At 36.6% G+C, this 23,300-nt stretch overlaps 2 protein-coding genes across 3 annotated transcripts; both read left to right on the plus strand.

The window, feature by feature from the left end:
- The first annotated feature begins 1,813 nt into the window (after positions 1-1,813).
- LOC149727538 (uncharacterized) lies at positions 1,814-14,907 on the plus strand. Of its 2 annotated transcripts, XM_089889091.1 has the most exons (15): positions 1,814-2,836; positions 2,918-3,889; positions 6,418-6,575; positions 7,203-7,349; positions 7,852-8,037; positions 8,296-8,369; positions 9,369-9,457; positions 9,989-10,054; positions 10,355-10,427; positions 10,701-11,174; positions 11,299-11,412; positions 12,916-13,068; positions 13,483-13,578; positions 13,732-13,760; positions 13,962-14,907. In XM_089889091.1, exons 2-15 carry the CDS (start codon positions 3,824-3,826, stop codon positions 14,040-14,042), a joined length of 1,806 nt encoding a protein of 601 aa, XP_089745217.1. In that variant the 5' UTR covers positions 1,814-2,836; positions 2,918-3,823; the 3' UTR covers positions 14,043-14,907. The 2 variants fall into 2 exon arrangements, with proteins under 2 accessions (XP_089745217.1, XP_089745218.1); XM_089889092.1 differs by having other exon boundaries at positions 1,815-3,889; positions 10,701-11,168.
- A 1,260-nt stretch (positions 14,908-16,167) lies between these two features.
- On the plus strand, positions 16,168-23,109 carry LOC149727539 (uncharacterized). Its single transcript, XM_089888733.1, has 7 exons — positions 16,168-16,326; positions 18,015-18,113; positions 18,764-18,853; positions 19,946-20,065; positions 20,450-20,563; positions 21,124-21,377; positions 21,855-23,109. Exons 1-7 carry the CDS (start codon positions 16,293-16,295, stop codon positions 21,867-21,869), a joined length of 726 nt encoding a protein of 241 aa, XP_089744859.1. The 5' UTR covers positions 16,168-16,292; the 3' UTR covers positions 21,870-23,109.
- The last annotated feature ends 191 nt before the right edge of the window (positions 23,110-23,300 follow it).

Consider the following 23,300-nt stretch of genomic DNA (forward strand, 5'->3'; position numbering starts at 1 on the left):
TTGAGGATACCTATTGCAATGCAAGTAGACTAGGATCTTCAGATCGTGACGTAATTTGCGCCATAGTGCCACGAGTGACGCAACAATGATATAGGGTTGTGTTCACTGAGGGGTAACTACAGCTCAGTGGTTGTGTCTTGGAATATACTAACACTAAACCTACTGCGCATGCGCAGTAACGTCTGTGCAACAGCGCCCAGTACAAAGATATCAATCGGAACGAATATATTACGACACCGGGTAAATGAAACCATAGAAACCTTACAAGGTACCTATGATCACAGTCGTGTAAACACCAAGTAGTCCAACCATAGATACCTAAGCATGTTTAGGTATCTATGGTCCAACTGCCGTCTTTGTGTGGCCAAAATAGAGCAAAAGTGATGACTTTGGCAATGGGTTTAAACTATGAATGTAACTACTATTTCGTTTTATGGTACAATATCCGACCATAGTACACTAGTGTTAGTGTACTATGTCACAAATTCGGTATGATTTCAGGGGATTCACCTGGTTACGCTACCGGGGTTTCTTTAAGAGGGGTCCTACTAAAACACGCCCGGCGGGGCCCGGTGGGGCCCGGTGGAAAAAAATATACTAAAACACGCCCGGTGCGGGGCCCGGTGGGGCCCGGTGGGACCCGGTGAGGACCCGGTGTTACGAGTCATACTAAAACACGCCCGGTGGGGGGCCCGGTGAGTATTTCTTGAAAGGGGAGCTTTCCCTATGCAAGAGCCACCAAAATGCGTGTGTGAAACAGAACTTGTGAAAAAATTGGAAGATATTGTCTGTCTTCAAGGCATAAAGATGGCAATTTTCGGTGATAGAAGTTACATTCTTGCTTCGCACGTCATCGCTGAAACAAAATGTGCATAGGAAATAAAACATGATGATGAAAATGGACACGTAATTCGCAAGTCCTTTAATTATCGCTCTGCTAAAACGGAAACAAACGTGGGATCGCGCTACTGAGGGCTTGTCCGAATACGTAAAAGCCTAACACGCTAACTAAAAGACACATCATGTCTAATATTTACATTTTTCGTTTTAAAAGTTACATTGTTCGTCTTTTAAAGTTTTTAATAATAAAACTTCGATCAAGTATAAGTGTATAGTACTGTAGACTAAGGTAGGACACTTATAGCACATATAGTAGGGTGGGGTAAGATGGGACACCGTTTCATTCTGTTTCTCATCCCATTTGGTAGTAAGCAAAGAACATTCAAAGAATTATAAAACTATATTCTTACGACTCCCATAGAACGTTGTTAATTGTTTAAAACACGAACAGAAAATTTGGATCTTATGTGCTAAAGGTGTCCCGTCTCCCCCGTCCTACTATAATATTTAAATATCCTGATCGTGTTTTAAACAATTAACAACAGTCTATGGGAGTCGTGAGGACATAGTTTTATAATTCTTTGAATGTTCTTTGCTTACTACCAAATGGGACGAGAAATAGAATAAAAAGGTGTCTCATCTTACCCCACCCCCTATTGACCAAATTTAACGAATAAACTTTTGCTAAAAATACAGTTCATTATGTAAGTGTACAACGAAACAAACTTCGTACATCCATAATCAAAGTTAATTTTCAAAAAACTCAACTCGGGGGTCTCATTAGGCTAAAAATCTGAATACACGCATCACATTTTGGTGGATCTTGAATAGGGAAAGCTCCCTTTTCAAGAAATACTCACCGGGCCCCGCACCGGGCGTGTTTTAGTATATTTTTTTCCACCGGGCCCCACCGGGCCCCGCCGGGCGTGTTTTAGTAGGACCGGACCACAGTACACTAGTGTTAGTGTACTATATCACAAATTCGGTAAGATTTCAGGGGATTCACCTGGTTACGCTACCGGGGTTTCTTTAAAAGTAGCGAAGCTTCGGTTGTTGTGCAGTATAAAGGTACAGTTTATGGTAAAGGTAAAAACACTGTTTAATTCAGATAGTATTTTAATTGACAAGCACAGATGGCACAATTTTTTTTCGATATTCCGCAATATTGTTTCTTTTGTCGCAACTCCAGCCTCTGCCCGTTGAAATCAAACTTTAATATCATTTTGTGTTTTATCGGGTAATACTAATTTACGGGAATACGGAAACGACGGGAAAAACTGCAAACTAATTTACGGGAAACGGGAACTTACGGGAATGTGTTTTAAGCTTGGTTGTTTTAAGCCTACACACCAGTTACGGGAATGTGTTTGATTCACATTACAGTTAGGGGAAACCTATGGGAATGTGTTTTAGGCTTGTTTTAAGTATTTACTAGTTATGGGAAAGTTATGAGAATGTGTTTTAAGCTTGTTTTAAGTATTTATTTTTCTTGTACAAAACAATAAATGATGTCCTTTAGTGTTCTTACATATTCGTCTCATAAAGTGGGGGAAGATGGGACACCTAAGCATATATTCCCCAAAATTTTCAAATCTAAAATACATGACGGTTTTTGGGTAGTACTAATAATTGTTAGTTTTATTTCTGTACTTCCAACTCCGACAAACAATTTAGGGGCCAGCCAAGTCTTTTTTATTGCATTTTATATATTAGATCCTCATTGGGGCGGTCTGTGCTGGTAAATGTTTAAACAAATAAGCATAAAAACATTCCTGTAATTGGTAAATACTTAAAACAAGCCTAAAACACATTCCCGCAGGTTTCAACGACTTTGGTTATTGGATTTATGTTTTATTGCTGGTTTTGTTGTAGTAATAACAGTCCATAAGTTAAAAACCTTACTAAACTCAATAAATTTTGGTCCCACAGCAATTAGTACGTGGTTAAAAGTCGACATATCGAAGGTTTTCGTTATTTTTTCCCCTTTATGATGCAGGTAACTTTACAAATTATACATCAAAAGGAAGGTTTTTACATACTGCTCAAGTTTATAATACATTATATTTTATTATTTCAGTCCTTTTCTGCGCAATCCTTGCCAAACAATTTTCTCAGCGCTTAGCTGCTTCGTTGTGCGTGTAGTTACTAGTTAGTGTCGGTTGTGAAAGTGCACAAGGGTCTCTAAATATCTCGCCTGCTTCTCTTTCTTTGAAATCTGGTTTCAATCTTAAATCACGGTTTTGTGCAACACTAAGTTTGTTGGGTATTACCATTCAATAATGGGGTTGTACCTGTTAATTTATTCAATAAATTGTTATCATACACTAAAACATGTTTTGAATGAATGAATGTAACTTACTTTATCCTCGCGTGGCCGGAAAACGACAGTCGTTATCACACGGGTTTAACACCTCGTGCCAGCTGACGAGTGACCACGTATGTTACTTTGTGGGTGATTATTTTTGGGGGGATTTTTTCATTTTTTTATGTGCGGCTGATAATTTGGACAACCCATTAGTGACCACTGGGTTGGAGCAATTGTTGTTAAGTGTCTTTCCCAAGGACACATACGCCCACAATGGTAGCAGCGTCGAGCCTAGAACCCATTACCTCTGGGTTACAGGCAAGCGCGCTAACCACTATACCAGGGCAACGGACATTTTTACTTTTTGTTTTAACAAATGAGTTTCATAGGGAACTATTTAATGCAAATAATTGTTTACATCTGTGAGCTGAAGCAGGTCACCTGGATAAACATATAATGTGACTTTGTGAAGTTTTGAAAATAGAGAATTACTTGTCACCTGTCACTCACTTCAGTATTGCTGAATTGACACCAATGCCAACTTCTATAAATGTGGACGAGACAGATATAATGCGTAGAACTGTATTTCACACAATGCTTCTTTATTTGTTATAGTATCCAAAATACTAAGTGTGTAGTTAAGTTACTCTGATCTAGACACAATATTGTTAGCCAAAGATGGGTACAAAAACCATGCTTCGTTATTTTATTATCTCCTTGATTTTGCTGCTGGTTAGTATGCAGGTATGTGGGGTGTTTGTTTTTATAATTTAAAACAATGATAAGTGACACTTATTAGTACCAGGAAATACCAATCATTGCAGTTCCGTTTTTTTTATACACATTGTGCCCGATTTTTATTGTTACCGTATTAATACCACATTTTCGCATGCCTGAAAAACAACAATTGTTATAACACAGGTGTTTTGTTTTATACACCTTGTGCCTACCTATAAGTTACCACGTATGTAACTTATTTATGCTCGCATGACAGGGTAATGACAGTTGTTATAACACGGGTGTTTTGTTTCATACACCTTGTGCCCGCTTACGAGTTACCACGTATATAATTTATTTATCCTCGCATGGCAGGGCAGTGACAGTCGTTATAACACAGGTGTTTTGTTTTATACACCTCAAGCCTACTTACAAGTTACCACGTATGTAACTTATTTATCCTCGCATGGCGGGGCAGTGACAGTCGTTATAACACAGGTGTTTTGTTTTATACACCTCAAGCCTACTTACAAGTTACCACGTATGTAACTTATTTATCCTTGCATGGTGGGGCAGTAACAGTCGTTATAACAGGGTAATACTAATTTACGGGAATACGGAAATACGGGAACGACGGGAATCGCAATCTAATTTACGGGAATACGGAAATACGGAAAAGACGGGAAAAACTGCAAACTAATTTACGGGAACACGGGAACTTACGGGAATGTGTTTTAAGCTTGTTTCAAGCCTACACCAGTTACGGGAATGTGTTTTATGCTTGTTTTAAGTATTTACCAGTTACGGGAAAATTACGGGAAAATTACGGGAATGTGTTTTAGGCTTGTTTCAAGCCTACACCAGTTACGGGAAAATTACGGGAACTTACGGGAATGTGTTTTAAGCTTGTTTCAAGCCTACACCAGTTACGGGAATGTGTTTTATGCTTGTTTTAAGTATTTACCAGTTACGGGAAAATTATGGGAATGTGTTTTAGGCTTGTTTCAAGCCTACACCAGTTACGGGAAAATTACGGGAATGTGTTTTAAACATATTACAGTTACGGGAAAATTACGGGAATATGTTTTATGCTTGTTTTAAGCCTACACCAGTTACGGCAAAATTACGGGAATGTGTTTTAAACATATTACAGTTACGGGAAAATTACGGGAATATGTTTTATGCTTGTTTTAAGCCTACACCAGTTACGGGAAAATTACGGGAATGTGTTTTATGCTTGTTTTAAGTATTTACCAGTTACGGGAAAATTACGGGAATGTGTTTTAGGCTTGTTTTAAGTATTTACCAGTTATGGGAAAATTACGGGAATGTGTTTTAGGCTTGTTTTAAGTATTTACCAGTTACGGGAAAATTACGGGAATGTGTTTTAGGCTTGTTTCAAGCCTACACCAGTTACGGGAAAATTACGGGAATGTGTTTTAAAAATATTACAGTTACGGGAAAATTACGGGAATATGTTTTATGCTTGTTTTAAGTATTTACCAGTTACGGGAAGGTTACGGGAATGTGTTTTAAGCATATTACAGTTACGGGAAAATTTTGGGTAGTACTAATAATTAGTTTCATTTCTGTATACTTCCAACTCCCACAAAACAATTCAGGGCCCAGCAATGTCTTTTTGATTGCATTTTACATATTCGATCCTCATTGGGGCCGTCTGTACTGGTAAATATTTTTTTTTTTGAAAAAGGCATAAAAACATTCCCGTAACCTTCCCGTAACTGGCAAAAACCTAAAACAAGCATAAAACACATTCCCGTAATTTTCCCGTAACTGGTAAATACCTTAAACAAGCATAAAACACATTCCCGTAATTTTCCCGTAACTGGTAAATACCTTAAACAAGCATAAAACACATTCCCGTAAGTTTCCCGTAACTGATGTAATATGCTTAAAACACATTCCCGTAACCTTCCCGTAACTGGTAAATACCTAAAACAAGCATAAAACACATTCCCGTAACTGGTGTAGGCTTAAAACAAGCCTAAACACATTCCCGTAACTGTAATATGCTTAAAACACATTCCCGTAACTTTCCCGTAACTGGTGTAGGCTTGAAACAAGCCTAAAACATATTCCCGTAATTTTCCCGTAACTGTAATATGCTTAAAACACATTCCCGTAACCTTCCCGTAACTGGTAAATACCTAAAACAAGCATAAAACACATTCCCGTAATTGGTGTAGGCTTAAAACAAGCTTAAAACACATTCCCGTAAGTTCCCGTGTTCCCGTAAATTAGTTTGCAGTTTTTCCCGTCGTTCCCGTATTTCCGTATTCCCGTAAATTAGTATTACCCTTATAACACGGGTGTTCTGTTTCATACACCTCGTGCCCGCTTACAAGTTACCACGTATGTAACTTATTTAACCTCGCATGGCGGGGCAGTAACAGTCGTTATAACACGAGTGTTCTGTTTCATACACCTCGTGCCCGCTTATGAGTTACCACATGTTTTATATTTGTTGGTATTTTTTTTTCTCAGGTGAATATAATACAGGCACATATGGCAGCCTGACAACTTTTATTTTACAGCATGGAGTGGATGGGCGACCAAGACCATCATCAACTCCTGATTGTCCCCATGTTATCCCGAATCATTTAAATCGGACTTTATATACGGTAAATATTACAGGGAAAACTGTTCACTGCTGCTTTTGTGGTGCTGGGGAATTTGTGGCTCAAAACTGCCGGTAAGTAACCTCAGTTTGCACGCTTGTTATTTTTCTAATGGAGTAATTTTATATTTCTTTATCATCACGTCTGCTGACAACCTCGTGTATTCTGACCACAGCGGTACACTCCAAAAAACATTCGCTCGTCTGAAAAGTTAAAAGTTCACTACACAACCATGCAGCTTCACAAGTCATGTATAAAACAAACGTAACAAAATGGCGCCTTTACATTTGTTTGGTGTGTATCAGTCTTAATTTTGCAACAGACTTTTTTTTTATGCGTGAAAGTGTTTTATTGTTTGTTTAATTTACTTTAACCACCGCAACAAGCCTGTGAGCATTGTGAATGAATTTATTTTTGTTCTGTTTAGAAAAATACTTGGTTGCAACTGGCCAGGCCTATTTCAACATCATGGGTTTTATTTTGCTTGAAACATCGGTTAATCTTTCCTTGTAACTCTGGTGTTTCATAACAAAACAAAATTAAAGATATAACAGTTGATTTTAACTCACAGAATATTGATTCAATCAACTACAAACGATCGCTGCTTTGATGCACGCCTTTTCTGTTTAGTGCTTTGTAGCGAAAATATCTATAAATTTTTTAAGTGGTTGTTCTAACACCAAATAACTGTCCTTGTCTAGGTCCGCTGATGAACCAGCCACCACAGTATGCAAGCCGTGCCCAGTTGGTTATTATATTCCAGATCTTTCCCATGGACATACAAGATGTTTAAAACAACCTAATATAACTTGCAAGGAAGGGTGGGAACGTTCCATATTCAAAGAGAGGTTGGAACATTTGATTTGTTGTTTATTTAATTTGGTTTTTAAACTCATACCATATGTGGTGATCAAAGGATTGGGTTTTAGTAAAGTTTTGTGCAGCGCTTAGGTGTAAAACCAGCGCCGTAACAAAGTGGTTAGTGTGCCTGCCTTTAACCCAGAGGTAATGGGTTCAAGGCTCGTCGTTGCTACCATTGTTGGAATATGTGTATTTGGGCAAGACACTTAACGGCAATTGCTCCAACCCAGTGTCATTAATGGGTTGTCCAAATTATCAGCCATACATAATAAAAAAAAGAAAAAATCCCCCAAAAAATAATCACCCACAAAGTAACATACATGGTAACTCGTAAGCTGGCACGAGGTGTTAAACCTGTGTGATAACGACTGTCGTTTTTCGGCCACGCGAGGATAAAGCAAGTTACATTCATTTATTCAAAACGTAAACATAACTAATTGGGTAAACATACTTGACTTTTTATGATATAAACTGTACTTATATTTTCAGTTGTGTCTGCGGCGATGGTACGTATGAAGTGAATGAAGTTTGCAAACCCCACAGCAAGTGCGGGCGTGGATATGGAGTGGCAAGCCTTGGAACTTTTTCGAAAGACACAGTTTGTCAATGGTGTCAGAAGGATACATTTTCTGATAATTTTTCGGCAACAGAAAAGTGCACAAGTTATTCTACAAAGTAAGAAACCTTTAATGTAGTTTGCCGACTAAGTAGTTTCAAATTCTTGTGATACATCATACTGAATTGGTGATAAAGTCCGGTTTTATTTATAATATAGTACGGTGGGGGAAGATGGGACAGCTTTAGTACAAAGTATCCAAATATCCTTATCGTGTTGAAAAGGTGTCCCATCTTTCCCAACCCTGCTATATACCTTTATTTGATTTGTGAAATGTCATCATTAATAAGGTTTAGTATTTGTTTCGTTTTCCACAGCAATCAACACAATTCATGCGCAACACCTCAACCCCCGGCCCCATGCCCACAATGTGACGGGTGTACAGGATGGCGTAAGTTACAATAAATAAAAATAAAGATATCTATCTATCTATGGTGTAGTGTAGAAGAATTCTTGAACGATTGATCAGAGTTTAAATAGAAGAATGTAACTGTATCACATTTCATTATTTAGTTAAAACGCTCCGACTGTACATTTTGAGATTTAATCAAATTTTAAAGTTTTTTATGTAAAATATTTTTTTAGTTATGTTGATATAATATATATATGAACGTATAAATGATCATGGTATATAAATTGTTGGCATTCGTTTTAAGTTGTTGGCATTCGTTTTTAAGTTGTTGGCATTCGTTTTAAGTTGTTGGCATTCGTTTTTAAGTTGTTGGCATTTGTTTTAAGTTGTTGGCATTTGTTTTAAGTTGTTGGCATTTGTTTTAAGTTGTTGGCATTTGTTTTAAGTTGTTGGCATTTGTTTTAAGTTGTTGGCATTTGTTTTAAGTTGTTGGCATTTGTTTTTAAGTTGTTGGCATTTGTTTTAAGTTGTTGGCATTCGTTTTATTTTAAATCAAGTTAAAGGGGCATACCAACAAAAAATCAAAATGTGTGTATTGATAGATATGCTCAAATGTGATCTAAAGCTACCATCAAAGTTTTAAAATACAAAACAGCTTTTAAAAAAAAAAAGTTTTAAAACCGCAAATTCGACCGCTAGAGTAAAAAAAAATTGGTCGTTGCGCAATGCATGGGATTTCCCATAAGAAAAAAAATCACTCAACTTTGATCCTTTCTAGTTTCTAAAATACCAGAGAAAATTTAAATTTTATTTCTAATTTGGTATAATGAATGCTTCTTCTGCAAAACTATATAAAAATATTGTAAAACATAGACTTTATTATGTTTTAATTTTCGATTGAACGTAGAGTTGCATATAATAAAAAGAAATAAAAATATAATTGGAAGAAAAGTGTATGTAAAGACAATTAGTATGTCTAAGTTTGAGAAGCAATTTAATAATTAATAAATAACTAATTTATGAATTTGTATTTCTTAGGTATTGCAACAGCTTTGGGTTGGATATTCTGTGGAATTTCTTTAATATGCAACCTCGCCTTTTACCTCAATTTTAAAGCAAAGGAAAAAGTGAGTTTCATATTATTAACGTTTGAGATATAGCATTGTGTGTTATAGAATGTATAACAATAACTCAATCCACCTTCTTATGTTTATTGAGTTTAACTAAATATTATTTACTTAAATTTTCATTGTATCGTCTGTAGGGTGTAACGGTTAAAGTATCCCAGATATTGTAAATCAACTATATCAGTGTTTACCATTTTCTACTCTTGTATTTAAAAATAAACAACATAGGTTGCATCATAGGTTGAGCAAGAATTTCCAATGGAATTCCTTCTAGTGTAATTACTCACTTAATTTTAGATTGTTTTAAATATTAAAATTGAATAACATTTATAGCCAAAACATCCTAAAGCTGAAGCACAACCAGCAAGTCTAAATAGGTTTATCTGCTTTATTTATTTTCTGTTTGATTTATGTCATCAATTAGCTCACTGTAAAAGTGGTGTTTTCTTTGTTCTCCATAAGTTGTGCTCCAATATTAATAGATTATTTTTTTTATTAAATATTAATAATGTTTGTTATATAATTGTCCAGCGCTCAAACCAACAGCAAGTAAGGTACTACAAACCAACTTCTAATGATGGAGGAACTGAAGCCGGGGTAAGTTCAACTTTCATTGACTATAACTGTTCTGTCACAAAAGGATAATTAAGCAATAAAAAACAGTCGTTTTACATTAATTTTAAAATGTTTAACAATATTATTCAACGATATTCAACGATATTCAACGATATTCAACGATATTCAACGATATTCAACGATATTCAACGATGTTCAACGATGTTCAACGATGTTCAACGATGTTCAACGATATTCAACGATATTCAACGATATTCAACTTTATTTTTATATAATTTAAATTTTATATAATTTAATTAATATGAATCCTTATTATTTCAGGAACCTCTTCTTGCTCATCTGGAGCCACCAAACAACGTTGACACGACATCACAGCAGAGTGTATCTGACGCAGGTGCTTCCAGTAGCTATGTTGTTGATAAAATTAAGCATTTAAATAGATGTATGTATGGTGTACAACCCATAGAAGGAATTCATGCTGGGACAAAAAAAAGTATTTTTTAAAATCTTCTGGCAGACTTAAAAAAGAGTAATATTAGTCATGTTAAATAAATGAGTGAGACATAGTAGGGTGGGGGAAGATGGGACACATTTATATTCCACTTTCTCGTCACATTTGGTAGCAAACAAAGGACATTCAAAGAATTATAAAACCGTATTCTCACAGCACCAAATCCAGTATCAAATCTAGTATCAAATCCAGCACCAAATCCAACACCAAATCCAGTATCAAATCCAACACCAAATCCAGCACCAAATCCAACACCAAATCCAGTATCAAATCCAACACCAAATCCAGCACCAAATCCAGCACCAAATCCAGCACCAAATCCAGTACCAAATCCAGTACCAAATCCAACACCAAATCCAGTATCAAATCCAGTATCAAATCCAGTATCAAATCCAGTATCAAATCCAGCACCAAATCCAACACCAAATCCAACACCAAATCCAACACCAAATCCAGCACCAAATCCAACACCAAATCCAACACCAAATCCAACACCAAATCCAACACCAAATCCAACACCAAATCCAACACCAAATCCAGTATCAAATCCAGCACCAAATCCAACACCAAATCCAGTATCAAATCCAGCACCAAATCTAGCAACAAATCCACAATGTGAGGAAGGTAAAGGTATGAATAGAAGTTTCAATATACTGCTAACATTATAACAATAGATCATATTAACTGCAATTTGTGAAAACTAAAAAACCCAAAGAAAAGTATGACCTGCACTAAATGGATTTATTTAAACCAGAAACTGTTGTGAAAGTTGAGACAGCTGAAGCGTCGACTGCTACAGCCACAACAACAGGAGGGGCTGCTGAAGAAAAAGATAAAGCAGAACCGTTTACTGGCCCTACAGCTGAGGGTATTTTATTTTTATGTACTGTATGAATTTTGTGAACGAACTACGTTTACAATCTTTGTCTGTTTATAGGAGTTGGGATCGATTTTTAATTTACCAAGTTTCAGATTACAATAACTTTTGTGACAAGGTCTTATGTGTGTTTGTGTGAATGATCTCAGGTCCCATGACATGCCTCACTATAGGACCTCACCCATATAGAATAGAATGTGCATATACAATGTTGGGGTGATGAGCCAACACTGGCCTAAATCCCAGGTCCCATGACGTGCCTCGTTGTACGACCTCACCCATATAGAATAGAATTTGCATATACAATGTTGGGGTAATGAGCCAACTCTGGGCTAAATCCCAGGTCCCATGGCCTGCCTCACTGTAGGACCTCACCCATATAGAATAGAATGTGCATATACAATGTTGGAGTAATGGGTCAACTCTGGCCTAAACCCCAGGTCCCATGGCGTGCCTCACTGTAGGACCTCACCCATATAGAATAGAATGTGCATATACAATGTTGGGGTAATGGGTCAACTCTGGCCTAAACCCCAGGTCCCATGGCGTGCCTCATTGTAGGACCTCACCCATATAGAATAGAATCTGCATATACAATGTTGGGGTAATGGGCAAACTCTGGTCTAAATCCTGGGTCCCATGGCATGCCTCACTGTGGGACCTTACCCATATAGAATAGAATGTGCATATACAATGTTGGGGTAATGGGCCAACTCTGGTCTAAATCCCGCGTCCCATGGCATGCCTCACTGTGGGACCTCACCCATATAGAATAGAATGTGCATATACAATGTTGGGGTAATGGGCAAACTCTGGTCTAAATCCCAGGTCCCATGGCATGCCTCACTGTAGGACCTCACCCATATAGAATAGAATGTGCATATACAATGTTGGGGTAATGGGACAACTCTGGTCTAAATCCCAGGTCCCATGGCATGCCTCACTGTGGGACCTTACCCATATAGAATAGAATGTGCATATACAATGTTGGGGTAATGGGCCAACTCTGGTCTAAATCCCGCGTCCCATGGCATGCCTCACTGTAGGACCTCACCCATATAGAATAGAATGTGCATATACAATGTTGGGGTAATGGGACAACTCTGGTCTAAATCCCAGGTCCCATGGCATGCCTTACTGTAGGACCTCACCCATATAGAATAGAATGTGCATATACAATGTTGGGGTAATGGGCAAACTCTGGTCTAAATCCCAGGTCCCATGGCATGCCTCACTGTAGGACCTCACCCATATAGAATAGAATGTGCATATACAATGTTGGGGTAATGGGCCAACTCTGGCCTAAATCCCGCGTCACATGGCGTGCCTCACTGTAGGACCTCACCCATATAGAATAGAATTTGCATATACAATGTTGGGGTAATGGGCCAACTCTGGTCTAAATCCCGCGTCACATAGCGTGCCTCACTGTGGGACCTCACCCATATAGACTAGAACCATACCATGCTTTGTATTTTTATTCAATACCTTCAGGTGCCACACCTGAGGTGGAGGATCCAGAGGCTGCAGGAGGTGGTGATGTTGACACAACTGTAGCGTCAACTGATACCGTTACAACAACTGGAACTGCTGAAGAAAATGACAAGGCCGAACCGTACACTCCCCCTGCTGGGCCTAGTGTTGAAGGTATGTTATATTTACATAAGCTCTAATTATTCAACCCCATGGCTCAGTGGTTAGTGAGATTGCCTCTAACCCAGAGGTAATGGGTTCAAGGCTCGTCGCTGCTACCATTGTGGACGTATATGTCCTTGGATAAAACACTTAATGACAATTGCTTCAACCCAGTGGTCAATATTGGGTTGTCCAAATTGTCAGCCATACATAAAAATAATCGCCCACAAAATGACATACTTAGTAACTCGTAAGCTGGCATGAGGTGTTTGAAACAGAACACCTGTGTTATAACGACTGTTGTTTTCCGGCAATCCGAAGATAAAGTAAGTTACGTTACATTCATTCAACATTATTTTGGGGTTTAAAAGAGACACTCAACGGGTTGTCTAAATTGTAAAAATTTGCTAATTGATCTTTGTTTAGCCACAACATCTGGGGAGGTGCTGCGAGAAGCACAACCGCGAGAAGTACAACTCAGAGCATTTCGAGACGATCAAGACCCAGTTGTTGTTGTTGAACGTGGGTGTTGTTTTATTATCTCATTCGTAGTTTATATTATGCTGTAAAAGTTTGTGAATCTGTGTGCTATAAGACTCAGGTGTGCCTAGTAATAATTTATGCAAAAGTTTTAGTGAAGTTTTAAAATATCTGAACATAATCTATTTATTTCAGGGAACGTACAACCAGAAATGGAGAATGAAGTAAGTTATATTGTATCTGAACCTTATACTGTTAAAATACTATAAATAAAACATGCTGTTAAAGAAAACCAAAAGTTTTTATTTGTTGCACTCGATTTTGTTTGCTGCGGTTTAGTAGTACTTGGTGTATTCTGGCATTGCTTTACTATTAAGTTTACGCATTTGTTATTTGGAATTTATATATTTTGTATCTTTTTACAGGATTTACCTGAATTAGTTGTCCCACAGAGCGATGCAGGTGTAGATGAAGACGCACAAGAACCACTACCTTCCCAATCTTAACACTTGTAGTATGATAACAAACACTGTAATCTTGCCAAGCGAGGAAGAGGTGTTGGTATACAAACTATCTATTTATACCAGAGTAGGCAATTTTTATTTGACCTTTAAGCATAGTTGTTAACTTTATTGAAAAGATGTTGTTGTTTAGCAAACAATGAAATATGCTTATATATGTAGATAAGGTAAGGTAACATAAGACAGGACATTCTCTTTTCCCCTCTCATTTAGTAGTAAACAAAGAATATTTACAGAATTATAAAACTGTGTCTCCTCTAAAACAGCGTATTTAATTGTTCAAAACTCGATCAGGAAATATTACGTTTAGGTGCTAACGGTATCCACCTCCCCAATATACTTTATTACACTCCGGTTGCCTTTATTACACTGTGGTTGCCTGACTGAACACCCTTGCAGTGCCTTCCTTCATTGCGTTTATTTAATCATGTTGCAATTTTGTGCAATGAGTGTTAATTTGTACATTCATATTTTAATTCATATAAAAGTTCCAGCTGTTTTTTTAAATTGAAATATGCAAATAATTTTCATAACATTACCTTGGCTGTTACCAACATTATGCAATTAAGCCAATTCGTACAAATTATTATTACCTGTACCATTCATTACACCGTAATTCTTCATACAATGAAACTGTTATTCGATTTCACATCACTGTATATATCTGGTAAACTTTTATGTATATAGTTCTGCAGACTCTATATGTGTATACCAAAGAAAACCCTCGTTTTCCAACGTTCGTTTATAGCATTGGTTCTTAAACTTTTTTGTATGCTTTACCCTTTTACAAAGATGCTTATCAGATTTCCCCCCAATATTTAATATGGCGCTCATTTATTAAAAAGCGAAAGCAACTAATTACATCAGTTATATTTAATGCAACGGATGTGCTTGCTTTTTGCAACGAGTTGTTCAATGTCTGGTAAAGTACTACAATTGGCACAATTTTTCTGTCTCGTCAACTGATGTGGATTTTGATTGGTAGCTCGTTTACCCTCTAAATATGAGGAATTTACCCCAGTTTGAGAGAGGCTGGTTTATAGCATATATGGCTTTACATATCTTCAGTAAAACATTTTTCTGATCATGTGTGCCTGTGTGACGCGTTTAGTGTGTAAGTTTATATTTTAATAGATTAAAAAAAAAATTCATTCCAAAAAATCATTTTTGTTCATATTAAAAAAACATATATGCCGGTTGTATGTCTATTACATGGTAAATTCAAAAAGATTAGTTGAGAGCAAAAGTAGAGTATTCTTTGTTGAGAGTAATCTAGAATTTCACCGAATTATTGAGCACGGTAGTGGTCATATAGATCCTTTTTCGTCGAACAGTTGTTGTTGGCTTTATTGTTGTTGCTGATAGGGTGATTATTTTCCGCACTTATCCTAATTCTCAATTCTAGCATTTATTCTTTAGTCTCTTGATTGGAATCAAATCATATTATTGTTTATAATTTTTAAACTAAATTTTCAGATTTAAAATCGCACAATTAGCGTGTGTGCACCGAAGAGTAGACGAGTACCTTTTTCTTATCGTTATCTTCGGTAATTCGGTATAAACACCGCGTCTCTCGTTTCTTCGCTCTTTTAGTTTACCGCTCGCAATAAATCATTATGCAGCCGCCACAATATGAATAATATTAACTTCTAACATTACCTATAATACGGCGTGATTACGATTTATCCAAATTCACAAAAACAAAAGTTTTTAAACAACGACAAGCTTAACTATTGTAAATTTACAAGTCAACACATGGTACAGGAGTTGTACAAAGCGTGTTTACACATATTCTTTACCAAACTTTCAATCCTTACACGTCTTAAGTTTAATGAGTTATAATACACGAATAAATGCATTCTATCTACTGCCCCACAGTCACCAATGGCGACTGAAACCCGCTTTGTTGGTTATTGTTGGTTACTTTTGAGTTGTTTTTGATCGATCTCAGTCGACCATTGTAGTGATAGGGGTAATTAATAATATGCTAACTAGTTTATACCGTGCTCATGCATTAGATCTGTGTGATCTCTTGTTTTATAGAAATGTTTCTGTGTTAGCAGATTAATATGCTTTCTCTATAGCTATAACCGGGAAGTCCCTATTTTGCATAACCAATAAATCAAAATCACTTTGGGTGTTGGGTTTTCGTTTATGTTTTAAGTGTTAAAGTTAATTAAATAATTCGTTTTGTGACTAATATTATCTTGAAGTTTCTGTAAAGCAAGTTACAAAATGGCGACACGTTCGGACGCTAGGTATTACGAAGGTGAGTGGTTAAAGATACGGAAATATCAAATATTTAAGTAATATTATATTATGAGTAGAATTGGTAACACACAGTTACAATTGACCGCTGACATTAACTTTGAGTAAATCCAAGTTGTACTGGCGTTCGCGTTGTAATAACCCTTATGCAAGTTTTATTGTGCTGTTTGTTGCTCCAATAAAACCAGTTATATACGATAAAATTGTCTTTATTTTAAACGTTTTGGTTTAAAAACGAAAAATAAGTTGCCGGAAGTGCTTTATATTAGACTTTTATATATACTTTGTTTTACATCAGGGGTCGGCAACCTTTTTCATTGCACGGGCCAAATCACAGATTTATATTCGCCGCGCGGGCCGCACATAGAAAACTCAAGTATTTTAATAACAATTCATTAACAAAATGAGAATTGTAAAACAGTAATGGTTGGTAGTGGCGCAAATTCCTCCAAGATATCGAAGTTGGAATTAATGCCTCTTACAAATATGGCAAGCTGTAAAGTTTCTTTCGCATCGGTGCTTTCATCAAGTGCAATTGCAAAGTATTGAAACTTTTCAGCACAGCTGTGAAGCAATTGTTTTACGTCAGCAGACATTTTTTCGATGCGTCGTGTTAACTGTCTTGGCAGAAAGACTGGTATTCGAGATTACACTCCGTTTCTCTGGACACACAATGTCAACAACCGTCAATAAACATTCTAAAATAAGTTTTCCATCGGTAAAGGGTTTCATGTGCTTGGCGATTAAGAAGTTGACTGCACAACTTGCAAGTGTGTTCTATTCTGCCTTTTCTCCTGACTTCTTAAAATCGAGCTTTGTTGTTTCAGGTTCCGTTTAAGTTTGTCTAGTTTGTTAATTCTGAAATGCCCCTTTAAAGCACTGTGTTTCTGGTGCTTTGCTTCGTAGTGCCGTTTTACATTAAATTATTTGTTGCAAGCCACAATATTTCTTGCAGATTAAACACACTGGTTTACCATATTGCAGCGTAAAGAAATATTTGTCTGTTCATGAATCATTAAATACTCTGCGTTCATTATCTATTTTTCTTCGTTTAGCTTCCATTGTAACTGATATTTTGTGGTACAGATATAGCTTACTCACTTCTCAACAACTTTAGTTATAATGATACCATATTATCGGATGGCATACAAAGACAAACGCAATTGCGTAGAAATAATATTTTCTCCTGAAGGAGTTGACGTAACAATGGGCAGGATGCAAAACTAAGGATTATAAATCAAACTGATAACATGCGATGGGGAATAGACTAGACTGGAGAGAGATACAATAAAAACAAAAGCGTTTCCCGCTGAAGCTTATAAGCAATACATTGTTCATCACGGGCCGGGTTTAATGAAATTTCCAAAACAGTGCACAGGCGGGACCCGGCCCGCCGGCCGTAGGTTGCAGAACTTTGTTTTACATTCATGATCATTATTATGGGCGTAGGTGTTCTTGGGCAAGTCACTTAACGGCAATTGCTCCAACCCAGTGGTCACTAATGGGTTGTCCAAATTATCAGCCATACATAAAAAAAAAAAAAAAAAATAATCACCCACCAAGTAACATACATGGTAACTCGTAAGCGGGCACGAGGTGTATTAACAACTGTGTTATAACGACTGTCGTTAGGATAGAGTAAGTTACATTCATTCATTTATTAATATGTTATGTTATTTGCTTGTATAGAAAACACTGAAATGAAGGGAGAGAAATCTACAACAACGACCACGACAACTGGAGGCGGTGAACAACAGAACTTTGCTCAGGGTTTCAGTTCATCTGGTGGTAAGTTAGTTTGGTAGAATGGTTAGCATGCCTGCTTATAGACCAGACGGTACGGGTTCAAGGCTTGATGTTGCTTTGCCACCATTTTGGGAGTATTTGTGTCCTTAGGCAAGACACTTAAATTTCAGCTATACAATAAACAAACGAAAAGAAAACCTGTAAAAAGTATCATTTATAAAGTTGAATACATGGTAACTCGTAAGCGTGCATGAGGTGTATGAAACAGAACACCCGTGTTATAACGATTGTTGTTGCCCCTCCATGCGAAGATAAATAGGTTACATACGTGGTAACTTGTACGCGGACACAAGGTGTATGAAACAAAATACTTGTGTTATAACGATTGTTGTTGCCCCTCCATGCGAAGAAAAATAAGTTACATACGTGGTAACTTGTAAGCGGGGCACGAGGTGTATGAAACAGAACACATGTGTTATAATGACTGTTGTTGCCCAACCATGCGAGGATAAATAAGTTACATACGTGGTAACTTGTAAGCGGGAACGAGGTGTATGAAACAGAACATCTGTGTTATAACGACTGTCGTTGTCCCTTAAATAGCATTAAATCTGTCACCCGAGAACCACTATTTTAACCCCATATATACTTTGTTACGCTTTATGCACTGCCAACTAAATTGTTTATTTCAGGTTCGAACCCTGTTGATCCAGTTGCTCACGATAGAAGCAAAACCGTCAACTACAAAAGTGGATCCATGCAAGGCACAGTCAACACAGAAAGTATGTTCAATATCATATAAACATTTTCCAAAAATTTTCCCAAACATCTGTTTTGGTATTTGTTTGCGTAAGAATGTAAGATGTTTTAGCTGTCCCATGCCATGCATCTTCATTAGGGTAAAATGTAATTTGCTACAACATATATACTGTTGTTGTCGGGCATACTAAAATTTTCGTGCCTCGCTAATATAGAATATAATGTAAATATACAATGTTGGGGTAATGAGCCAACTTTGGTCCAAATTCCAGGTCCCATGGCATGCCTCACTGCAGGACCTCACCTATATAGAATAGAATGTGCATATACAATGTTGGGGTAATGGGCCAACTCTGGCCGAAATTTCGGGTCCCATGGCATGCCTCACTGTAGGACCTCACCCATATAGAATAGAATGTACATATACAATGTTGGGGTAATGGGCCAACTCTGGTCTAAATCCCAGGTCCCATGGCATGCCTTACTGTAGGACCTCATCCATATAGAATAGAATGTGCATATACAATGTTGGGGTAATGGGACAACTCTGGTCTAATCCCAGGTCCCATGGCGTGCCTCACTGTAGGACCTCACCCATATAGAATAGAATTTGCATATACAATGTTGGGGTAATGGGTCAACTCTGGCCTAAATCCCAGGTCCCATGGCGTGCCTCACTGTAGGACCTCACCCATATAGAATAGAATGTGCATATACAATGTTGGGGTAATGGGCCAACTCTGGTCTAAATCCCAGGTCCCATGGCGTGCCTCACTGTAGGACCTCACCCATATAGAACAGAATGTGCATATACAATGTTGAGGTAATGGGCCAACTCTGGCCTAAATCCCAGGTCCCATGACGTGCCTCACTGTAGGACCTCACCTATATAGAATAGAATGTGCATATACAATGTTGGGGTAATGGGCCAACTCTGGTCGAAATTCCGGGTCCCATGACATGCCTCACTGTAGGACCTCACCCATTGATATTAGAAATGAATTAAACTGTCTAACATATTACTGCACGTTTAAAGCAGGTGAGTAAAGCCAAATTACACACATAGAATAGAAATGCATGCATTAAAAGTTATAATAATCATATTATTAATGCAGGGTATGGACCATATGGAACAGCCAAGGTTGTCCGATCAACTTTCAACATAAATGCTTCAAACATTGGCAACACTGTGATTGGTGCAAGTGGTCCAGTTCATATAAATAGCAAACAGGAAAGTAGGTTAAATTTGTTGAGGTTTTCCCAGGAAGCTATAACACATATATGCATTGTCATGGGAATCCTTGGGTTGTGTATTAGGTGCTTGGTTGGTTGTACTTGATGTATAATTAGTTTCTTCTCATTATGACGTTTTATCCATCCTTTGTCATTTATATATATACTTTAATGGAATAAAAGGGAGACTGTAAAGAATTTTCATCATCTCGCCGTATAGCAAACTAAACGTCTTCCTTTCCGCGAATAATAATTGCTAAAAGAACTATTTTAAACCCAATCCATAAACTACGATGCAATATGTGGCGTATAGGTATTTTTTTGCATTTTTCAGGACTTTTTAATTGAGTTTTAACCTTTGATTCTAAAACTGGAATTATTTTAAGTTTTCAAGAAGGGGGCGCAGAAAACTGACATCGACATCAAGGGAGGAAAGTTTCAGGGAGCAAACATTGGGGGGAGCGCTGAGTATAACAACCAGGGTGCTACCTTTGAATCAGGTAAATATTGGTTGTAGTGAGTTTTGTGTAAATGGGTGAGGTTGTTCATTGTAACTGGTTTATTGGTTGAATTGGGGGTGGTTATTTAATTAGTGAGTAAATATATCCAGAATCATAAAAATGCAGAATTAAATTACACTGTTTTGTATTCATGCATGCATACCATGGTGAATGCAATATTCTTTAGCTCTGCTTGTTTGTATAGACACCTAACAGCAGGGTAAAATCTGGGGTGACATTGTTAAAATACAGTTACACTCATAGTTGTCAAATATAGGGAACCTCATTGATTAATGTGGTGAATGCAATATACTTTGGCTCTGCTTGTTTGTATAGACACCTAACAGCAGGGTAAAATCTGGGGTGACATTGTTAAAATACAGTTACACTCATAGTTGTCAAATATAGGGAACCTCATTGATTAATGTGGTGAATGCAATATACTTTGGGGTGCTAACAAATGCGATGCACCTCTGTTTTTAAAAATTGAGGTAACATGTAGTTCTAGGCCTAATTTTTTGTTTTCTTTATACTTCTTCACCTTTCATGTTTGTTTAAAGGTAAAGCAGCGGGCGACATTCAACCTGATGCAGTTGCTACCAAAGTTAAAGAGGAATTAGACGGTGAATATTTCTTCACACCGGAGCAAGTTGTTTTGAAAGCATTGAAGACCGGAGTTGATGGAGTTGATTTAATTAAGTTGCTTGATTGTGGATACCATGTTATGGATATCGCTCATTGCTTGCCAAGTGCGTCAAATAAACGCCGATTAATGGTTGATACATTGGTGCAAATGGCTGGGATGGAAAATGAGGTGAGAATGGATGTTTCTATATTGGTGAGGTTTTGTAATTTGGCGTGTTACCTATAAGCCCTAGTTGGCCTATTACCCAAAACCCGAGCAGTGTATTTGAGACCTGGAGTTAAGGCGGGTTGGCTCTTTCCTCCATAAAAATATGATACAGAATATTTTTGCCGTCATGTCAGAATTATTAAAAAAACCTATATATATATATATAAATATATGTATGTATATTTCGCAAAGAATTTTGTTTTGCTGTGAATCCACATTTATATTTCATAATTATTAAAAAACCTATATACATATATATATATATGTGTATATACATATGTTTCGCAAATAAATTCTGGTGATTTTTATTTCTAAAGCAAACATTGTACTTTCACTGTTCATCTACAAACACTTGATTAATTTGAAGCAATTATCCTCATCCTTACGCATAGTTTGGCAAAAGTAAATTCAAAGGTTTATCTTATGTTTTGTTGTTAGATGGACACATCATGAAGTACATGAATGCAATTTATTTTCAATATTTCTAAAGAAGTTCTGTAGCTATTCCCACTGTATCTGATAACAACAATTACTGAATGAATGAATGAATGTAACTTACTAATCCAACTGTTTTATAATGCTGTCTAATCAAATGTATTGTATTGGTAAAAAGAAACCAGGCAAGTTTTATAATTATTGTACAGATGGTCATTACTTAGCTGAATCTACAATTGTTGTAATATTGTTTTAAACGAAACTGCATTGTTTTAAAGTTATTGTCACTTTTATTTGCATCAGTGATCTCACAGGTGCAAATATTGAAAACGATTTTGAAAATTGGAATAATACTTTACGCTAAGTAAGGACTATCTTTTTGCTAATTATTAAAATGTGACTTCTGTTTCCTTTTGACTTTCCCGGTTGTCATAATATTAACAATAACAACTATGGTTGAATTATTGGTTTAAATATATATATATGCTTTTCTATTGTGATTAAATCATTTTGAAAAAATATTCAAGTTAAAAAGTGAACTTAAATAACAGCATCTTTCAACTTCTGGCACTGTTTATGACAAATTTAAGCCATTTATTTCTTTCCACTTAAAATTGTTACTGTATTTAAAAAAGTTTTTTTAGATAAAATATTTAGGCATTTTTCTTCATGGTGCCTTAATGACGATGGAATGTGGGATTTAATGTTTTCTTGGATAAAGTTTTTCTCTGTAGCTTCTCTTAGCCTGATATTTATAGTTCTCATGCCCTTAATTGCCTTAATGTTAATTGTTAACTTCCAGTAATATTGATGATTGTGATTTTTTTAAGTTAACCTAACATTACCCTTTTATTGCGTTTTACAATAACTTTCAAATCCAAAATTACATTTTTTTATTACGAAAGAGTTTTTAACATACATTGAGCCTATGTTTTAGCATAAAATGCTTTGTTTAATTTTTCATCTATATTTGCGTAAATTGTGTTTCATTATAAATGTGAATTGTATTTCGTGCATTTAGATAAACTATGGACTTTCTATGTTGTATGGGTGAGGCCTATGGAAGAGCTGGGGTGTCACCCAGAGTTTACCCAAAACACTCTCCTAATTATTCTAGTTTCGATATCTATTCTAACTAAAGTTTCTAAGCAACTATGTAATTCTGTTGATTTGCACTTGTGTTTATTTTATTATCCATTAACAATTATGTAGTTTTATTTCGTGTGTAGTATGTAAATACAAATTATTGGCGGTCAAATTCCTTGAACCTAATTTTTTTGCACTCAATGGCCTATTTTGCAAGTTTTATTGCTTTGCTGCAAAGCATAAAACGTAAAATGTTTGGTGAAATTTAGTGTCACTTGAAAGCAACAGTACTATTACACCTAAAGTTTGATACGTAAAGCACAAAAATTGTGTAACACTAGCTGTTCTATTTGATGTATAAAC

Source organism: Ciona robusta, chromosome 11 (genome assembly GCF_009617815.1).
Source record: "Ciona robusta chromosome 11, ASM961781v2".
NCBI lineage: Eukaryota > Metazoa > Chordata > Ascidiacea > Phlebobranchia > Cionidae > Ciona > Ciona robusta.

Bases quoted from the DNA above. Each gene is read 5' to 3' on its own strand.
- LOC149727538 (XM_089889091.1), top strand. From the start codon at position 3,824: ATGGGTACAAAAACCATGCTTCGTTATTTTATTATCTCCTTGATTTTG. The intron at 7,350-7,851 runs GTTGGAACATTT...TTATATTTTCAG, and splicing joins CGTTCCATATTCAAAGAGAG to TTGTGTCTGCGGCGATGGTA. The intron at 8,370-9,368 runs GTAAGTTACAAT...TGTATTTCTTAG, and splicing joins TGACGGGTGTACAGGATGGC to GTATTGCAACAGCTTTGGGT.
- LOC149727539 (XM_089888733.1), top strand. From the start codon at position 16,293: ATGGCGACACGTTCGGACGCTAGGTATTACGAAG. The intron at 16,327-18,014 runs GTGAGTGGTTAA...TTGCTTGTATAG, and splicing joins GGACGCTAGGTATTACGAAG to AAAACACTGAAATGAAGGGA. The intron at 20,066-20,449 runs GTAGGTTAAATT...AATTATTTTAAG, and splicing joins TATAAATAGCAAACAGGAAA to TTTTCAAGAAGGGGGCGCAG.